The sequence below is a fragment of the Colias eurytheme genome, chromosome 19 (assembly GCF_061535395.1).
Source record: "Colias eurytheme isolate Ceu_HAF_F1 chromosome 19, ilColEury1 Martin Lab GWU primary, whole genome shotgun sequence".
In the NCBI taxonomy this organism is placed as follows: Eukaryota; Metazoa; Arthropoda; class Insecta; order Lepidoptera; family Pieridae; genus Colias; species Colias eurytheme.
The window spans coordinates 6,159,679-6,177,800 of NC_142998.1; the positions used below are offsets into that span (position 1 = coordinate 6,159,679).

The 18,122-nt window shown below is 32.2% G+C and overlaps 1 protein-coding gene across 2 annotated transcripts in view; it reads left to right on the forward strand.

The window, feature by feature from the left end:
- The window catches only part of Fur1 (Furin-like protease 1), a 166,293-nt gene that overhangs the window by 108,491 nt on the left and 39,680 nt on the right, over nt 1-18,122 (forward strand). For both annotated transcript variants that reach the window (XM_090113044.1, XM_090113045.1), the window contains 2 exons: nt 11,610-11,787; nt 13,073-13,233. In XM_090113044.1, coding sequence (XP_089969170.1) covers nt 11,610-11,787; nt 13,073-13,233 — 339 coding nt within the window. The remainder of the gene's footprint in view (nt 1-11,609; nt 11,788-13,072; nt 13,234-18,122) is intronic.

Below are 18,122 nucleotides of genomic sequence, written 5' to 3' on the forward strand. Positions count from 1 at the left end.
GTGTTTCTTAGATTTACAATTGTTTCAAAAGTAAATACGAATTCAATTAATTATTGTTTTGCTAAAAGTTTAATTCAATATTTTCTAATTGGTATTAGCAGCTATGAGGCCGGCTACTTAGACGCTAGGGTGCCATGATTTTTAATTTAACTTTGTCCACTGACTGTACTTCAATATGTGAAATAAAGATAAACGTATTCTGTGTAGGAATTACACGGCCGTAGGGAATTGGTTAAGGGAAATAAATAGGTTCTTTTACGGGATTACTTTTTCTCTCCTTTTCGCTTTTTCATCCGATTATGAAACTGTAATGGAAACTCTCAAAACATTTACTGAGAATATCTTTTAATATATATCCATTAATACATTTTATTAGGTTGGGCATGTTTATGTTTGAACATGCTGATATGAATTTGGTAAACATGATCTACCTTTTTCTTTTCAAATATTTTTTTTATATGGGGACAGTATTAGTTGTTTTCGATTTCGATTCTAAATGGAGTATTATAATAATTAAATATTTTTTTTGCTAATTATAACATTCCTAGGAAGTTTTGCATTCAATGAACAAGAGAAGTAGGTATACAAAGACGTTATATTATGTACCTATAATTGTTATTACTCTGACTATAAAGCTTGCAACATTTTATATATGATTTTAAATTTCCTTTCCCAGGAAGCTATTATTTAACATTCACTGTTCTTGGTAAAACATTCCGGGGCAATATTCAATGTTTGAATCTGGTATTAACCCAGCTGCATATTTATGTTTTTCATTAAATATAATAATTGAAATTACAGAGCCTTTACAACATGCATATTGTTACCTACAGAAAACAATTTATATATTATTTTAGGCTTCTTCTAAAAAAGGTTTACAAATGATGTACTTATCTGTTTTTAAATTTTCATACCTATTGAATTAAGTTTTTAGATAAATATACCCACCTTTTTGAACTGAATAAGCCTCTTATTATAAGAGTCTTATAATGCCATAACGAATCCATAATGCAGCAATAATTCGCTCAACCATTCTAGCTCAAAGGGAACATCTAATTCACAGACCACGTCCAGCGAAGGCGCTAAATATGTTAATAAATTGTATAAATGAATACTAACTGCAAATGTCACGTTTAAATATGAAACTGTAAATTTCGCCTCGCCTTCAAAGGCTCTAATTTGCGGCTAAATGAAAGATATTTATGCGAATGTACCTACTACGTGCAATGAACTCGTAAAACTCTTCTTTAAATTTGCGTCGTATTAAAGCATGTGTGGGTGCAGTTTGTTTTCAGTTGCCATGGAGTTTCTGGTATTTTTATCAGTGGCAAATAAAATATTAAATTAACGTTTTAAAACGTAACATCAACAGAAAACTGGTAAAGGAAATTAATGCAAGCTTAAAACGCAACAAACATTATAACAAACACGCAAACAATAGTTATTTAATAACTCAAGCCCCGGAAACACAGACACAATAGAAAATCTATTGTGTCGTGGACCGATCGGGCCGTTCGGGGCTCAATGGGTTAATATCTATAATACATATTAGTATATACATTAACTTTTGTAATATCTTCGCAGGTAGTTATAAAATATAGAACATTAATTAATATATTAACATTAAGGTGTTACATTTCAACTCGCAAACGCCGTGGCTTGCAGTTATCATCAAAGGAAGTCCGAGTCACTAAGAACGTTTCTAAGCTTCTCATAATTAAGGTAATTCCGACTTCACGAAATGTAACATTATAATATTCTGTTAAAACTGAAATATGATACGAAAGTGTAGCATCGTGAAGATGATATTTTCATAGTTTCTTACCAAATAATTATAATAATTAATGAAAATATTAAATTACCTAATTGTTAAAAATTAAGTAAAACGGTATATGAAGAAAAATGCATGTAAAATATAAAGGCACGCTCAGGCGAAAAGCTAATGTAGATTTCAATGTAAACATAAACACAATTAAATATAGTCACGTTTTAAATTAAACAAAAACAGATTTCAGAAAATAAGTTTTTAATTTTCAAAGCAGACAATGAAAGAATTAAAATTGTTTTCTTTTTTGTTCTTAGAAATGCCATCAATTAATGTTTCTGTAATTACACAGCTTTAGGGGATTAATTATTGATCAGTTTCGGGAATCGTGTGCGTTTATTGCACGTAACGTTTGTTTCAAGAAATTTAATTTTCATTACCTAGAATCAAAATATAAATTTAAGTAGCTTCGTTTATTCTAAATGGCTGTTCTTTCTTTCTTCTCCAAAACCAACGGTTCATATTGAGCAAATAAAACTGCCTATGTACCTAGTATTTTTAAAATCGGAGCAGCTCCTAACATTAGCTCCATCAAACCCGCTGGTACGTACATATTTTTTACTTTTTATAGATTTGTTTAAACGGACTATCGATATCGAACGTGATCACAGTCTGACTATGCTTTAAAGCAAAACCATTTTAAAATCACAACCAAAATCAATAGAGCTCTCGCTAGTTCAAATAGCGAAATGTGTCGTCTATTATCCGGCACACATGGTAGTATAAAACGCACCGCATCTCGTTAGGGGCCATACATCGCTCGGTGATTAGAAGCGCATTCTATTTGCTGCTAATTCAAGTATTCGTTGTTGGTTGCGTTCTGAATATATTTGGTAGATGCGGGTATGCCGTATAGAGTGATATTAGAATGTTTTCGCATTAAAAATAACTTAAATTATATACTTAAGTAATTGTTTGTAGAGCTTTTATCATGCTTTAGTACGTATTTAAAATTGTCTTTCGCTTCATATTATTTAAATATATTTCAAAATGCTTAAAATTGATATCAACTTGTTTTGATCAATACCATTTATATCAAATAAACATAATGGTTAGCGGAATAGTTTAAATCCCATCAAAAACATCCTGTAAAAAACCCAAGTCTCGCAGCTCAGTCTTTCTACCGTCAAAAGTTGTGAGATCCATGTAATACCAAGTCGGTTAATCTATTTAGTGTCTACTTGAAGGACCTTCTGTCTTAAGTTATTACATAAGTTATTATCATGCCAATATTAAAAATATTTAACGTTTTAAACAAATAGATCGACTTGGACATCGCTTGATTTGATTATTAGTATGTATCACACTACACAGCACGACGGGCCAGCGACCAACAGGAACGAGAGTTTCAATCGCGTGAGGCGCGAGAGACTAAAGAATCTAATATAATATTGTAATATTCATTTTGTTTTCATGCGATGTCCAAGTCGATCTATTTGTTTAAAACGTTAAATATTTTTAATATTGGCATGATAATAACTTATGTAATAACTTAAGACAGAAGGTCCTTCAAGTAGACACTAAATAGATTAACCGACTTGGTATTACATGGATCTCACAACTTTTGACGGTAGAAAGACTGAGCTGCGAGACTTGGGTTTTTTACAGGATGTTTTTGATGGGATCTCACTTCTTTTTGTAGAGCCTTTCTTTTTGATACCATCTACTTCTAACGAATTTTGTTAAAGGTCTTATGATATTTTCTTATAACTGCATAAATAACTTTGTAATCCCATATATTTATATGGGATTACAAAGTTATTGATGCAGTTGGTGTATTTGGAAAACTGGACCGAAATTACAAAATATTTAAGTTTTCCCATGATTAAGACACTAAACTCTATATGTATTCCAAATATGAAGCTTCTAAGTCTGCTAGAAGTGCCTTGGACTTTTGATGATCGGTGAGTCAGTGAGTGACAAAATTTAGAAACTTTAACAAGTTGTCATTCTTAAACTACTCGTTCAAATTGACTGAAATTTTAAATATTCCGTGTTTATACAATGCCGGATTAGTTACTGAAGATTCAGGTTTCTTGCTTTATCCACAACCGAATTATAGGGGGTCGAAAAAGGCCCGAATTGCTTCGTTGCTTAATCCACAACCGAATTATAGGGGGTCGAAAAAGGCCCGAATTGCTTCGAGAAAAGGATGGTACGGCCGTGCCGCTTTTTTTTTGCTCGACTTGGCGGGGGCACTGCCGTGCCCCCAGATTATTACCTTTAACTGTTCAGACTTGCTGTCTATTGACAGAAGGTTTCCGTCGCAAGCCATGTGCTAATTCAGTTACCACCGTGCCAAGTAATTTACACAACAATATTCGGGTCATTGCACTTTGTATGGCCAAAGCCTACAAACGGTTCAATGTGCTGTTGTTTCCTTATTTTGTAGTGCAGTGACTTGAGATAGATTCTTAAGTTTTGAGATAACTGTATAAGATATGAGACGTGCTTATGGTTTGCTCACGTGTTTAGAAATTTTAACATGTATTGTATGTCCGGCGACGAAAGGCTTTTTCCCCGAAAAGATGATAAGCGGCTAATAATAATTAATATTTGTGCCATATTTGTGTTGCTTGCTTGAATTTTATACTACATTACACTACCTCATACAAATACATAAATGAAAATCTATCACCATTTGTGGAATTTGAAATTTCAACTTCATTAAATGAAAATAAGATTCCAACAGAAATGTGAATACATTTATCGTACTCTAATGTATTCATAATAGTTTTAACTTGCATTCAATAAGATTACAAGTTTCTACATAAATTATAATGAGGTTGGCGAAAAGCGCTATTGAATATCGAAAATACATTAGGATCACAATGCAGTGAAAATGGAGTGAGGGGTTAATTAAAATTGCAGGTCTCCGCTATCGGTGGCCTTAAGCTAAGCGTACATTTTTGACGATATATTTCATATTAAATATGATAAATGCAAATTTTTATTACTATAATATATTACAATCAATCAATGTATTTAAGCTGCGATATTAGTACTAAGATACTTTATTATTGTCTGTAAATGTTAGAAATTAAAAAGATATATTAATTGAAAAATTTACTACGCAATACTGAAAAGTAAACATTTCATACTGAAATTAAGCTCGGAAACTGTATGTCATACAACTATTCAAATCAACACAATTTTACAAACTTATGCAACACAGAATGTATTAAAATTACGTGCTCTACCTAGGTAACAACAGGAATTTTTATTTCAGGTTATATATATAAAACATAATTCATTCCACTTTGCAACATTTAAGTATTATCAACATTTACACACTTGCTCTAAATAACTTACAATAAAAACACACAAAATCAATATCTAGGTACATCAAAAAATAAATAAATCGATACATATTATATAATGTATTATATAACGACTTCGTCATCCAGAGTAGAATTTATGAATTTAAACGAACCTCAAGTGTATTGCTCTTAGCATACGATATTGAAAAATTAATATTCAAACATTTTAGCTCTCAGCCGCATAGAATGCTTACGCCTACTCTAAATCACAATGCTATGAGTACTACACTTAAGAATGCAAGTGAAATAAAATGTATCCGAGGGCCGCCACGCTGTCTGCCCGAATGGGAAATGGTTTGTGTAGTGTAGGGTTACCAACTGCTATAAAATGGGAAATAATTGTATAAAATTGATTGGCAAATTTTTTTAAAAGGTTAATATAAGGCCGTATTAAGAATCTTTTAGATTTAAAAGAAAATTTTTCATTTTACACAATACGTTATCTAGATATTGTTAATAGATAAATAGAGCAATTAAAATTGCAGATATTCATTATCTTTAAAAAATTATATGAAGGTTTATATTTACTAGAAAGATGGGCAACCCTAGATGCAGGGGATGCAAAGCACTGCCGTAAAAGCTTCGCCTTTTACAAAAGCACACGTTTTCACTACATTGCGTTTGCTTCGGATCCTATTTCCAATGAATTTCAGTTGCCATATAATTTCAACGTCAAAGTAGTCTGGGAACAAACGCTCTGAATGCTCACAAATTTTGTCGTACCTACTTTTAAACTCATTTTGATTTTAGTTGAAGACAGATAGGTATTGTAACTTATTTTTTTTTTACCATTTATTGATATAAACAAATTAACATACATTAAGCTTACAGAAGAAACACCACATAAATCGACACGATTTGATCGTGGTACATTGTCTTAGTCACAAAAAAAAATCTGAAATATAAAAAGAAAGGTTTTTAAGGCGCTTTCTTGCACAGACTTTTCAGTCATTTTATTATGCAAAAAGGAAAAACAATTAAATGAAGTACCTCTCATTTACGATCAAAGGTTACTTGAACTGTGTGCAGATACAATTAATAAACTCACTGCTACTTCCTTTTCAGTTACGTGATTCGAATAAACAATTAAATAAATTCAAAATGGCGCTGTGTTGCCAACAACAACGCATTTTTCCGGAACTTAATACTTGTTTGCATCTAATGAAGACCCTTCTTATTTTTATCGTAATTGGAATCACAAAGAGGGTATACCGTTTACACTCATTAGCGTAGCGATATCTTTGCTAAATTAAAGTTCAAAGATGTTTGCCATTTCTTCGTTTATATTCTCGTATGTTGATATAAATAAACGAATAATATTTTGATAATATTATGTTTTCAAACAAGTAGGTCAAATATACTTCTAAAACTTATATTTCTATTTATTATCGATCAGCTGCAAAAGGTGCACTCACAAATATTTACAAGTTTCTTGGCATCTAAGAAAAAGGACTAAATTCTTATTAATTTCCCAAGGGTGATATTGGAACGTAAGTGATGTTGGGGAGCGACCAGCGGTGGTATGTTTACGGTTCAGTAAAGGCGCGTTGCTATAGCAACCGGAGAGATTTCCGTCTATCCTTGCAACGGACGTGCATCGAATTCTCGGTTATTTCGACTGAAAGCAATATTTACTTGTGATAAATACAAATCTAGCTGGATACTAATAGCGATAATAAATATGTCGAATATTGGCCAGTTTTTTTAATGATTATTGTAGAGATCGTAACTTTTAAGTTTTAACTTTTAACCATTTCTATGCAGCAAATTTTAAACATAATAATTAAAATGCATCTTGGAAATGAGATTAAATTGTAAAAAGATATCACGCATAAGTCCAAATTGCACTTAACTGTTAGTACTTTCCCAAAGGATTTTACTACAGCGGAGCTGACATTATGTGTTTGCGTATTTTTTTTATTTTGCTGTGACCGTTATGAAGGGAATATGAAAATGAGCTTTATTAGGCTGGGAGATCACTTCCTTTTTATATTCAGTAAATATTATCTGAGTAGAATATGAAAACATGACTTCCAAAACACATGTGTCTATGTTCACTACATAAATATTTTCCAAATATTTTTCAATTGAAATGCATTACACAACACTGCCACCTGCATTATTCAAGAAAACGTTGCTTCTACGACTATTTTGTCTGAAAACCGAGTAAAAATGTCGTATTTTTAAAACGCGGAAACATCAAACACCAAACTCTACAAAGTAACATGAAAGCTTAAAGGATTCAAACTTAAGACGATGTAAAGTAGTCGTTACGTAATAGTCAAAGAGCTGTTTGAGACTTAACTCTCGTCAGTTTATGATATTATCATAGTTTAATGTGTAGCAGAGAAGCTATTTAATATAAAATGACATTCACTTTATGATGAATGATTTATTAGTATATACAGTATTTATTTATTTATGCTTAAATACTGTATATAATAATAAATCATTCATCATAAAGTGAATACAGTATATGCATTCATTATGTGTATCAGGCATTTAAGAATATAAAACAACAAATAAATAGATACATAATAATATATACGGATGACGTTGTACCATGCAGAAATCTCTATCATCATCATATATTATTCGTGAAAACAAAATTTTCTATTAAAAAAATAGATTAATTATTCGTTTCTTTCCCCGGCTCTTCGACTACCAGCAGGTCATGCGTTGCCTCCAGGCTAGTCTTATAATAGAAGTGCGGTCTTTATGTCGCTATGTCAGCGTGCAATAATGACGGATGTGACTTGTTAGTATGCCCTGATTACAACAACACCACTTTTATATTTCTGCTTTCAAACAAACGACGCTTATTAGCTAAATGCGTTTACGAGTTGAAGAAAACGTGCGAATTTTACAATGATACTTTACGTATTGAATAAAATATAAAATTATCCAGAGACCGAAATATTACATGAGATAAAAATATAGTTAAGAAGACCGATTTCTTTATCTTTTATTTCTTACACGTACCTACCTGCAATTAACTTATTTTTTTGTTAGATTAAATAATTTGAAAAAGAAACGTGAAAATATAAATATTTTTTTCTGTTACTAACAAAATATAGTATGTTTTAAATATAAAGTTGTACAAAAACAATGTAACGAATGTTTTTGTACAGTTGTATAAAAACATTCGTGACTGAAAATAAAATACAGTCTAAAGGATGTTTGCAATCGAATAACGAGGGTGAGGTTAAAAATACGGACGATGTCACATACATCAGCTAGTGTGAAATAAACTTAAAAGCCGGGTAAAAGTCAAATAACGGATCCACAGGCCCTTTTCCGAGTGAATTCCTAATGAGGATGCGTAGCGCCTCTGGCAATACTAAAACATGTCGTAAATGAAAATATATGTGTACCTTTACGTACCTATAGGATAGGCTTTTTTGCTATTTTTGTGCAAATCTTCATTATGTTGAAAACAAAACACTAACCAATATTTGAACGTTGTCGAATGGCATTTTAAACTTTCAAAAAACACGTTGTACGTTCAACATAAAAGCTTTGTGCTCGACAAATTCCTGCCTCAACAATAATTAATAACTTTAGCGGCATTCTCGTATAGGATATTTAAAGCCATTATTTTCCTCCTTACGCGAAACATTGTAGAGTACGTTTTAGTATTAAACGACACGACCCCTTTTCCTCACTAAAATGTGTCACTTATTTTCTGCACTTCAGTGTTGCTATTAGAGGCTTTAATGGCCCACACCCTAAACTCTGTTTACATTGGAGTTACAATCTGGGAGTGTAGCTATCGTCTTTTTTTTGCTCCACGTAATACGGGTCGCGAAGAGCCCGCAGCTACCTGAATAAAAGGACCCCTTACCTTTTATGTGCAGAACCCTACTTTAAAATGAATAGTTTTTACCAGGTTTTAACACGTACAAAAGTTCGTCGGTGTGTCAAACTACGGCAACTGCTATACACGATTTATTGAGGAAATATGTTTTGAAAGTAAAGTACGAAATACGTTTTGGGAGTTTGTTATCAAATTGGATATATTTTTCTTTGGAAACTTCTTTATCTTTCCTGTAATATAATGGACATATCCGTAAATGATAAAGGACACTTTGTAACACAACATGACCGGATTTAGAGCAAAAGAGCAAAGTTATATAAAGTATTCGAAAAAATAATAAGAGTTAATTGCGGAAAGCGAATAATGAAAATAATTTCCTCTTCTCAACTGCGGCACCTTTTATTTGTCCCGAGGGAGCGAGCTTGAGTTATTGATCTATTTTCGATAGTGTGCACTCCACGTATTCTATAAATACTTAAGAAACGTGCAGTTCTGAATAAAATACGAATACTCTGAAAGTTTTAATGGTATAATATGTTTTTCAACTATTCGTAATGCATCTGGAATGTGTTAGTTTATTTACACCATAAAATATTTCAATTTTACAAGTGTAGGTACTAGGACTTTTCATCGTTTTAAGAATACTACATGAATCAAAATGAATGATCAGGAATAATAAAACTTATACTTATATTTCAATTTTCTCGATCTCATCTCACTATTACGAAGCGTATAAATTTTTAACTTATGTGACGACGTCACGATTGTTTTAATTTCTCACCACAGTTGTCATACATCATTAAACCTACCTTACATTTATAACATTCTCTTCATACAACTGAAATACGTTTTAACGATGCCTCACATTCCTTATTACTCCATGTAACTGCGACTTTGCCAAGCTCAACCAATTTGAGCTTCCCATATCACCTCATTATATTTTACGATATAAAACGAGCTTAATATGACAGCATTACATCGTATTTACTCCTTAAATTTTTCAATACTGAATGTTCATTTTTGCGGAAAATAAACTGAAATTTTCAGACATGTAGTTCGTTAAAATAAAAGCGTATCAATTCAGAGTTTTGTTTGATAAACGGATTTAATGGTTAAAGATGAACAAATAATTTCAATGATACATTTGCAGCTTTCGAGCTCGAATTTCATTGTAGGTAGGTACTTGTATGCACACTCTATAAATGTATTAAAAATCAACGCGATTACTAGTATATTTTAGTTATAATTCAATCAGAAACTTCCGATAGTTTTAATTAAAATGTAGTGCTATTGTATACTGTCAAGAACTTAATTATCTATACTAATATTATAAAGCTGAAGAGTTTGTTTGTTTGTTTGTTTGAACACGCTAATCTCGGGAACTACTGGTCCGATTTGAACAATTCTTTCGGTGTTAGAAAGCCCATTTATCGAGGAAGGCTATAGGCTATATATCATCACGCTAAGACCAACAGGAGCGGAGCAATGCGGGTGAAACCGCGGGGAGCAGCTAGTATTTTATAAAATTTAATAATTTATCGGTACTAAAACGTAAATATTTTGTATTATCGAGTTAAGCACTTATTTTATAGAAGTGTCGTAGGTTTAATTTACCGCGGTTGGATGCGGCATTCGAAAATGGCCGCTACCTGAACTTTGCGCTATGCTTGCATTAAAATACTGCACTAAAATAACGCCAAATACCAGGCCTCATTAAGTAAGGAAAACAGAAATTAAGTAGCTCCCAATTAAACCTTTAAAATTAAATCCTTGAATTAAGCTTTTGAAATATAGTTATATGTAGTACATAATAAACATCCAGTATATTATAATATGTACCATGTACCTATAATTGAATTTCAAGATTTATTTTCCTTATATATAAGGTAGAGCACTGACCGGTGTAATGCCTGTCTGTCCTAAGCAGACTTATAAGGTAGTACAAAGGCTATTTTGAAATGTGTATAGCGAATGAAATTATTTCATAATAAAATATTATAACGGTTAATTGAATAATTTCTTTCTTAGCTCAAATAAAAGTTTTATTTTTTAGTATTATTAAATATTTTGAATAACAAAACTTCCTAATCTTGTTATTACTGAAATTGTTATTCTCATTTTTAACATAGTTAGATACTCCGTAGTATAAGAACGGATAACTTCAAAAGCTCGAACATGATTGTTTACGTAGTAAGATCCTTTTGTACGTCATACATGTGCAAATCTTCCTTTTGGAATATTGTTCGTGAAAAATCAATGCTAGTTTATTCGAGGTTTGAACAGTTTCAGAATTCCAATTGACCTAGTATCGTAAGCAGCTTTTTTCCTGTTTTTAAACGTTAGATATTGATGATAGGTAGATGATGCTATTGTCAAAACAGAGCTGGATTAGTTTCGTTACTAAAAATTTATGTGTACCTATTCTAAAAAGTATAACGTAGTTATCACTACTCTTAAACCTTTTATTTGAAATGTTTTCCGCCTGACTGAAAGGCATCGTGATTTCGTAATATCGATATCAAGATTAATCTTTAACTCATATCTTGGCCAGAGCAAAAATTTGTAATTATACGTTTGTATTTAATAAATAAAGTTTTGTTCTTCAATATAAAACCAATATCACTCTAATTATCTTCCTCTTTTCCAGATATTCGACAATTACTTCCACTTCCATCACAATTCCGTGTCGCGGCGGTCGCTGTCACCAGCTCATGAACACCATGGCAGATTGGAGGCCGACTCCAGGGTCAGATGGGCGAAACAACAGAAAATACTGTCGAGAAAGAAGAGAGATCTCATCACAATACCAGAAAGTTTTTCTACAGGTTAGAGGATCTTGTTTTTGTAAATATTTTATTATAGCTAATCGTTGTTTAGCATTGTCTATCAATTGAACAAAAGCCATATTATGAAAACTATATTACATCAATAATTCTAATATTATGAATACAATATAATAAATTTTAAAAATTTTAATAAATGTGAAATGTGGAATATTTACACAACGAATAAGAGAATTTGAAATGTCTCATAAGCTCGCTTCATAAAAGTTTATTAAAATGATGTAAAGGGTCTCTATGGACGATGAGTGAGAGAAAAATGCAAGTTTTCATAAATATTATGCGAATCTCGATTTTTTCACTGACTCTGTTTGTGCTCATTAACCTATTTAAGATATGAGTGATGTGTGCTTACTTTCATTAAAGCTACCGCTTCAAGTTTAATTATGAGCCGAGATAACCTACCTAGAAATTGCATTACAGTATTATCTTCGCAATTAGCACATTAACTCTAGTTACCATTTATAATTGTTTGTTATTAAATTAATAACACGAGCTTGATACACACTCATTGACTTTGAGGTCAATTTACATGGAAAGGGTAATTAAGGATGGTCTACTGTGACGTTTAAATACAGAGTATAATTATTTTTAGTTATCAGTCGATGGTGTAGAATTAACTGTATTAATTATAATTTTTTTAATTAAAAATACTGGATAACTGAAGAGCACTCTGTAAGAGAGGCCCTTAGAAGCGCAACGAACCCGACTTTGTTTAAATCAAGAGCAGAAATGTAGAAAGTGTTTTGAAAACAGCACAGTTAAGTAGAGAACGCAAATAGGTAAATAGCCGGTTGACCTAGATACCCTGACTCCGTAAGTTGGCTGAAGTTCAAGACCAACAACCTTTGTTCCATTTCAGTGGGAATTCTTTGTCACAGAAGATTACTTTTATACTGTCTCCAACTTTACAAGTGTTTGCACTGTTTTGTATTCACGCATTAGTATGCCGTGTAAAAATACCCGTAATAGTTTGTAAGGGAAATGAAACTGCACCTCAGTTAGTTAAAAATGTGAAAAATAATATTAATTTCAGTCGTCGCAAATTATAATAATTAAACTGTAATGTATCAAATATTTTTTTTATTGCCTACAACATTTGCATATTCCCTTATTGAAAGTGATAATTGCCTAAAAGTTAAAAAAACATATCCATAGTCTGAAAAAGGTGTAGATCACATTATCTATTTTACGTAACGTAAAATTTAAATTCTAACCTATTTGCGCTTTTCTTAACAAGTTCACATTTATAACTAATACATTTTCGCAGCTGAAACCAAATCGTCAGCGGTTCCTTCTCCATCATCAGCAACCAAAAGGGATGCGGGGTCCAAAAGAGAGCTTCAACACACGAGGGTGAAAGGCAGGCCGCGGTCTGCTGACTATAGACTAATGTTCAACGACCCTAAGTGGCCTTATATGTGGTACTTGGTAAGTAGTCAGTTTAATACGCATTAATAATATTGTAGTAGCGCCACTATCATCTACATTTGTTATATAATCATTGCTTTACTTCTAACAGCGTCTTTCTCAAATCTTAGAACCCTTTAATTTGGGTTAGCTTATTATTACGTAATTTAAATATTAATAGCTTTAAAATTAGAATATGAATATTTTGTTATTATACGTGTTGTTATGTTTGAAAGCCCTTTTGCATATTTTACTAAAGGTATTTATTTCAATTATAATACCTACATAAAATGGGACGGTATAATATTTTGACGGTATATTTGTATAGGTTGTAGTGCATCAATACTATATCATGCTTCACAATAATAATCTCTACCTCCGCATAAATACTTCTTTATCCCCTTTACCTTTTACTTTAGAGTAACTGTCAAAGGAATAGATGAATACTTGAACTAATAAACGGCACGATACTGTAGTATTTCATTTTATTCACAAACCGAGATCTTCAGAAATACAGCTGCAGGACAGACACAATTTGCTTCATTTGAATTAATATAATTCTGCAATCTTCGTTGGTTCCTAACGTTTAAAAATATTCATGCTCGTATATTTTGAGTTTATTTTAAACAACAAGAACGTTTAGAACATTTTCTTGAACTTATTCTAAACATTTTCCCAACACAAGTAGCTGTAGTGCTTTTTACTACCTAGGTCTTTAATGTACAAATTCATTTAATTTGTTCCTCTCAATCTAGATATTTTATTTTGAAGATGTTTTCTAAAAAAACTGAACTGAATGACTGAAGAAATTGTAATTATACGCAAGTATATTAATCAAAAAGTTATCCTTGTATTAATAATTCATATGAGCGAGCTATCAATTCTTTGTATATATGTATGTCACACGTCCAAATCAAAAAGGATAAACGTGGACTGCAAATTCAATTCGCAAAAGCCCCACTGATTTTCCATCGGCTTAATACATTGACTGAAATAAGCCACACCTGAATATACATGGAAATCAGATATACACGTGTCGAATTGGTGGCCCGAAACCATCAGCATGAAGCGGGAAATATATCGAAAGAATTGACAATCATTTAAAGTACGTACGTATGTATGTAGTACGTATGTAGTGAGGGAATCATTAAACTGAATTCATATTATAATGATGTAACCGAGTCGATGGTATAACCTTAATATGTTTTTCTTTAATATTGATGTGAAGCTATTTTTTAGCTTTAAATTAAAATATTTTCTTAAAAGAACTATTAGGTACAATAAACATAAAACTACAGAATAAATTAAATAGAGTACCCATTTAAACATCGATTATACCTTTTTGTTCACGTGTTATTTCACAATCAGTATTTTCCATCCCCTATTTCACTTTTGAAGTTTAAGCTCTTTTGGTGTGAACACGTAACATATGTTAACAAACATAGTAACATTTGCGCTGTAACATTAGAAGGGATTCCATATTAACATAAATGGTTTATCTATTATCCGTCTATTGACGTGGATGAGACGTGTTTGTTTCTCTTTCAGGCTATTAATCTTAAATTTAAAATGAGTCTTTAACAAAGCAATCAATTGCCTTAAAATTATAGAAAAAGTGGTCGTACTAATTTTCACAGTAGTAACATATTTTTCATGCGTTTATATCAACGGAAACTTACATCACTACATAGTATAAAACAAAGTCGCTTTCTCTGTCCCTATGTCCCTATGTCCCTTTGTACGCTTAAATCTTTGAAACTACGCAACGGATTTTGATGCGGTTTTTTTTAATAGATAGAGTGATTCAATAGGAAGGTTTATATGTATAATAACATCCATCAAATAGTGGAGAAGTACTGTTATTTTTGAAGTTTCTAATGTGCTGTCGTAAAAAAATACATTTTATCCGCTTACATTGCAAACCCAGGCTGAACCCTACGAGTTTTATCAAAATAATGTACTAAGTATTATACACATTGAAAAGGCCTACAGAAAAGTCCGCGGTGGTATATGTCTATCTCTTATGGATAACCCACAATAACTTTTTTTGTCATTTACTTTTTACGACAAATAATAGCTAATTTTCGAAGCGATTTTAACCAATACAGACAGCAGTACCGGCCGGCCGCCCGGCTATATAATATTTTATACCCGTGCAAAGCCGGAGCGGGCCGCTATATTTTTATATACAACGTTCACAATTTTTCCGTAGTGTATTTAGTATCAGCATTGCACCCATGCGAAGCCGGGGCGGGTCGCTAGTATAATATAAACTACATACTTCTATATTACTAAACCTAGTAAAAATCATATAAGTACAGACATTGCATTAGTTCTGCTGATTCTACATCCATACTAATATTATAAATGCGAAAGTAACTCTGTCTGTCTGTCTGTTACTCAATTACGCCTAAACTACTGAACCAATTTGCATGAAATTTGGTATGGAGATATTTTGATACCCGAGAAAGGACATAGGCTACTTTTTATTGCGAGATATGTACCACGGGCGAAGCCGGGGCGGACCGCTAGTCTAAAATAATGTCACTTGATTGCTACTGAGACACTTTCCCATTAAAAATGATTGTTATGACCAGCAATCAAATGTTCATCCCACGAGCAATGACCAACGAGCCAGTCTACCATATTCTTAATCAGCGTTCGTAGATTAAATCGCGTGTATATGTTATAGGCAAACTCCGAAGCTCCGGCGCTCCTAGGTTGGACTGGTCAATCCTCACGTCAGACTGAATGACTTAGTCAAAGCCCAAACAAATGTAAATTTTCGGCCTTTGACTAAACAATTTTCGTCAAACCTGGGAGAGACTAATTTGGTCAGGCAAACGTCAAAACACAATTTTATTAAATCGGGGTTTGACGAGTCAAACTCCGATATAGGTATGAAGTGTCTTATCTTCGTATATTTGGAAGCATTTTATCATTTAAGCAGCTTTCAAGTCTTAAGAACCGCTTAACTCTGCCAGTTCTGACACCTGATTGGTCAGCTTACGTGATTTTCACTTTTATATTTGAGATGCTTTGAGAGAATGCCGTGTGGCATTAGGCCCGCCTTTTGTACGATGTACGACGAAAGTATAAAATAAATAAATAAATGCTTTGGAATATACGGAGGTTAGTTTGTATAAGATTAAGTATAAAAAAATAACATTTTTAAAATTTTGATGTTTATTGTTTTAATAATTTCTTAAGTAATTAAAATGAAAAATTAATCATTTTTCTGACATGGTGAGGCATTAACTTTAATGTTAATTGTTTTAATAATTTCTTAGGTAATTAAAATGAAAAATTAATCTTTATTCTGGCATGGTGAGGCATAGTCTCGTTGATGAAAAATGCGTCGACGACCCATTCCTAGTCGGAACACCGCGGTCCGCGAGAGACATTATGAACCTGTTTATACATGTTCAGATCAACGTTTGACCGAGAATTGCAGTCGCTTCTAGGATTGACTAGGCCAAAACCGAAACAGAATAATTTACTTTCGACGTTTGACTGAAAAGTTAGGAGCTCCTGGGTTTGACTAAAAATACTTCAGGCAAAGGGCGAAATTGAAATGTATTTCGGGGATTGCCTGATGGCTTTGGCCAAACCTAGGATAAACCAGTCCTTCCGCGAAGAGACTGTGTATCGGACTTTGACTATAACATATATAAAACTGAAGGTAACTCTGATTAGTATCTTGTACATGGTACATGAAAGTGACTTGTCGTGTAAAAGGTAATTTTCCACCTCATTACCCACCTGTTTTCTCGTAATGAAGATCTTCTCATCTCCGACCTATGCCTCCATTTACTAAATGTTAACGTTAGGAGTGTTTAGATGTTTGATAAACGTATAATTTTCTCGGCTTATTAATCGAGTTATACACGCTGTGCGCTCATTAAAAGCTTATTTTAGATCATATCTTTTGATGCCGCATTCAGAGCCGTGCTCACGTTTCAGTGTATTGAAAATTATTTATTCAAATTATGTTTATTTGTCTTGGATTTTATAGAGAGAGGATATTATGTAATCTGCCTGTGTTATAGAGATATACTTACTTATGAATATAATAATTGAATAGTATAGAATACTAGCGGTACATATTTACGTTTTCTCTACATAAAAACCATCCTCGTACTTCAAGGAATATAATAAAAAAGAATTATCGAAATCGGTTCAGTCGTTCTCGAGTTATGCGCTTACCAACACATTTTGCGATTCATTTTTATATATAAGAAGATATAGTTCTTAGCATATTATATGTTAGCATGTTAATATTAACACAGTAATTATTATTATCACGTATATAATTATACATCCACTTCAATGAGACAAAGTTAATCCTTTTTACTTTTAATCCTTTGTGCTTTAGCATTATGCAATATAGGCTATTCTGTACAGAGTAAATAAGACTCAGAAACATAATATTATAAAAGCATTCGAATTAAAATTCACCCGAAATGAACATGTTAAAATGAATAATGATATTATAATTAACTTTCAATGTTCTTTTCATAATTATAAGATTCTAACCTACATCCATATTTCATTATTAATATGAAACACTTGTTACATCCTACAGCTAAGATTAAAGACTAATTAGAGAGATTCGCTGATAACAAAGATGACGTGAGATATTGCTCTATGATTGCAAAATTATCGCCTTCATGAACTAATGAATTACAGGAGTATCCACTGCGTAATATATTAACTAAAGACGTAGTTCTATAATTGCCTCACAGTAATGGATGTGCTACAGTTTATCTTGTCGTATTGTACAATTAATTAAAGTAACAGTGCAGTCACATTAATAACATAACAACAGATAAATCTATAGTAGGAAGAATTAATGTTTATAATATATCTATTGCTATTTACGAAATTCACAATTTGTAGAAAGGAATAAT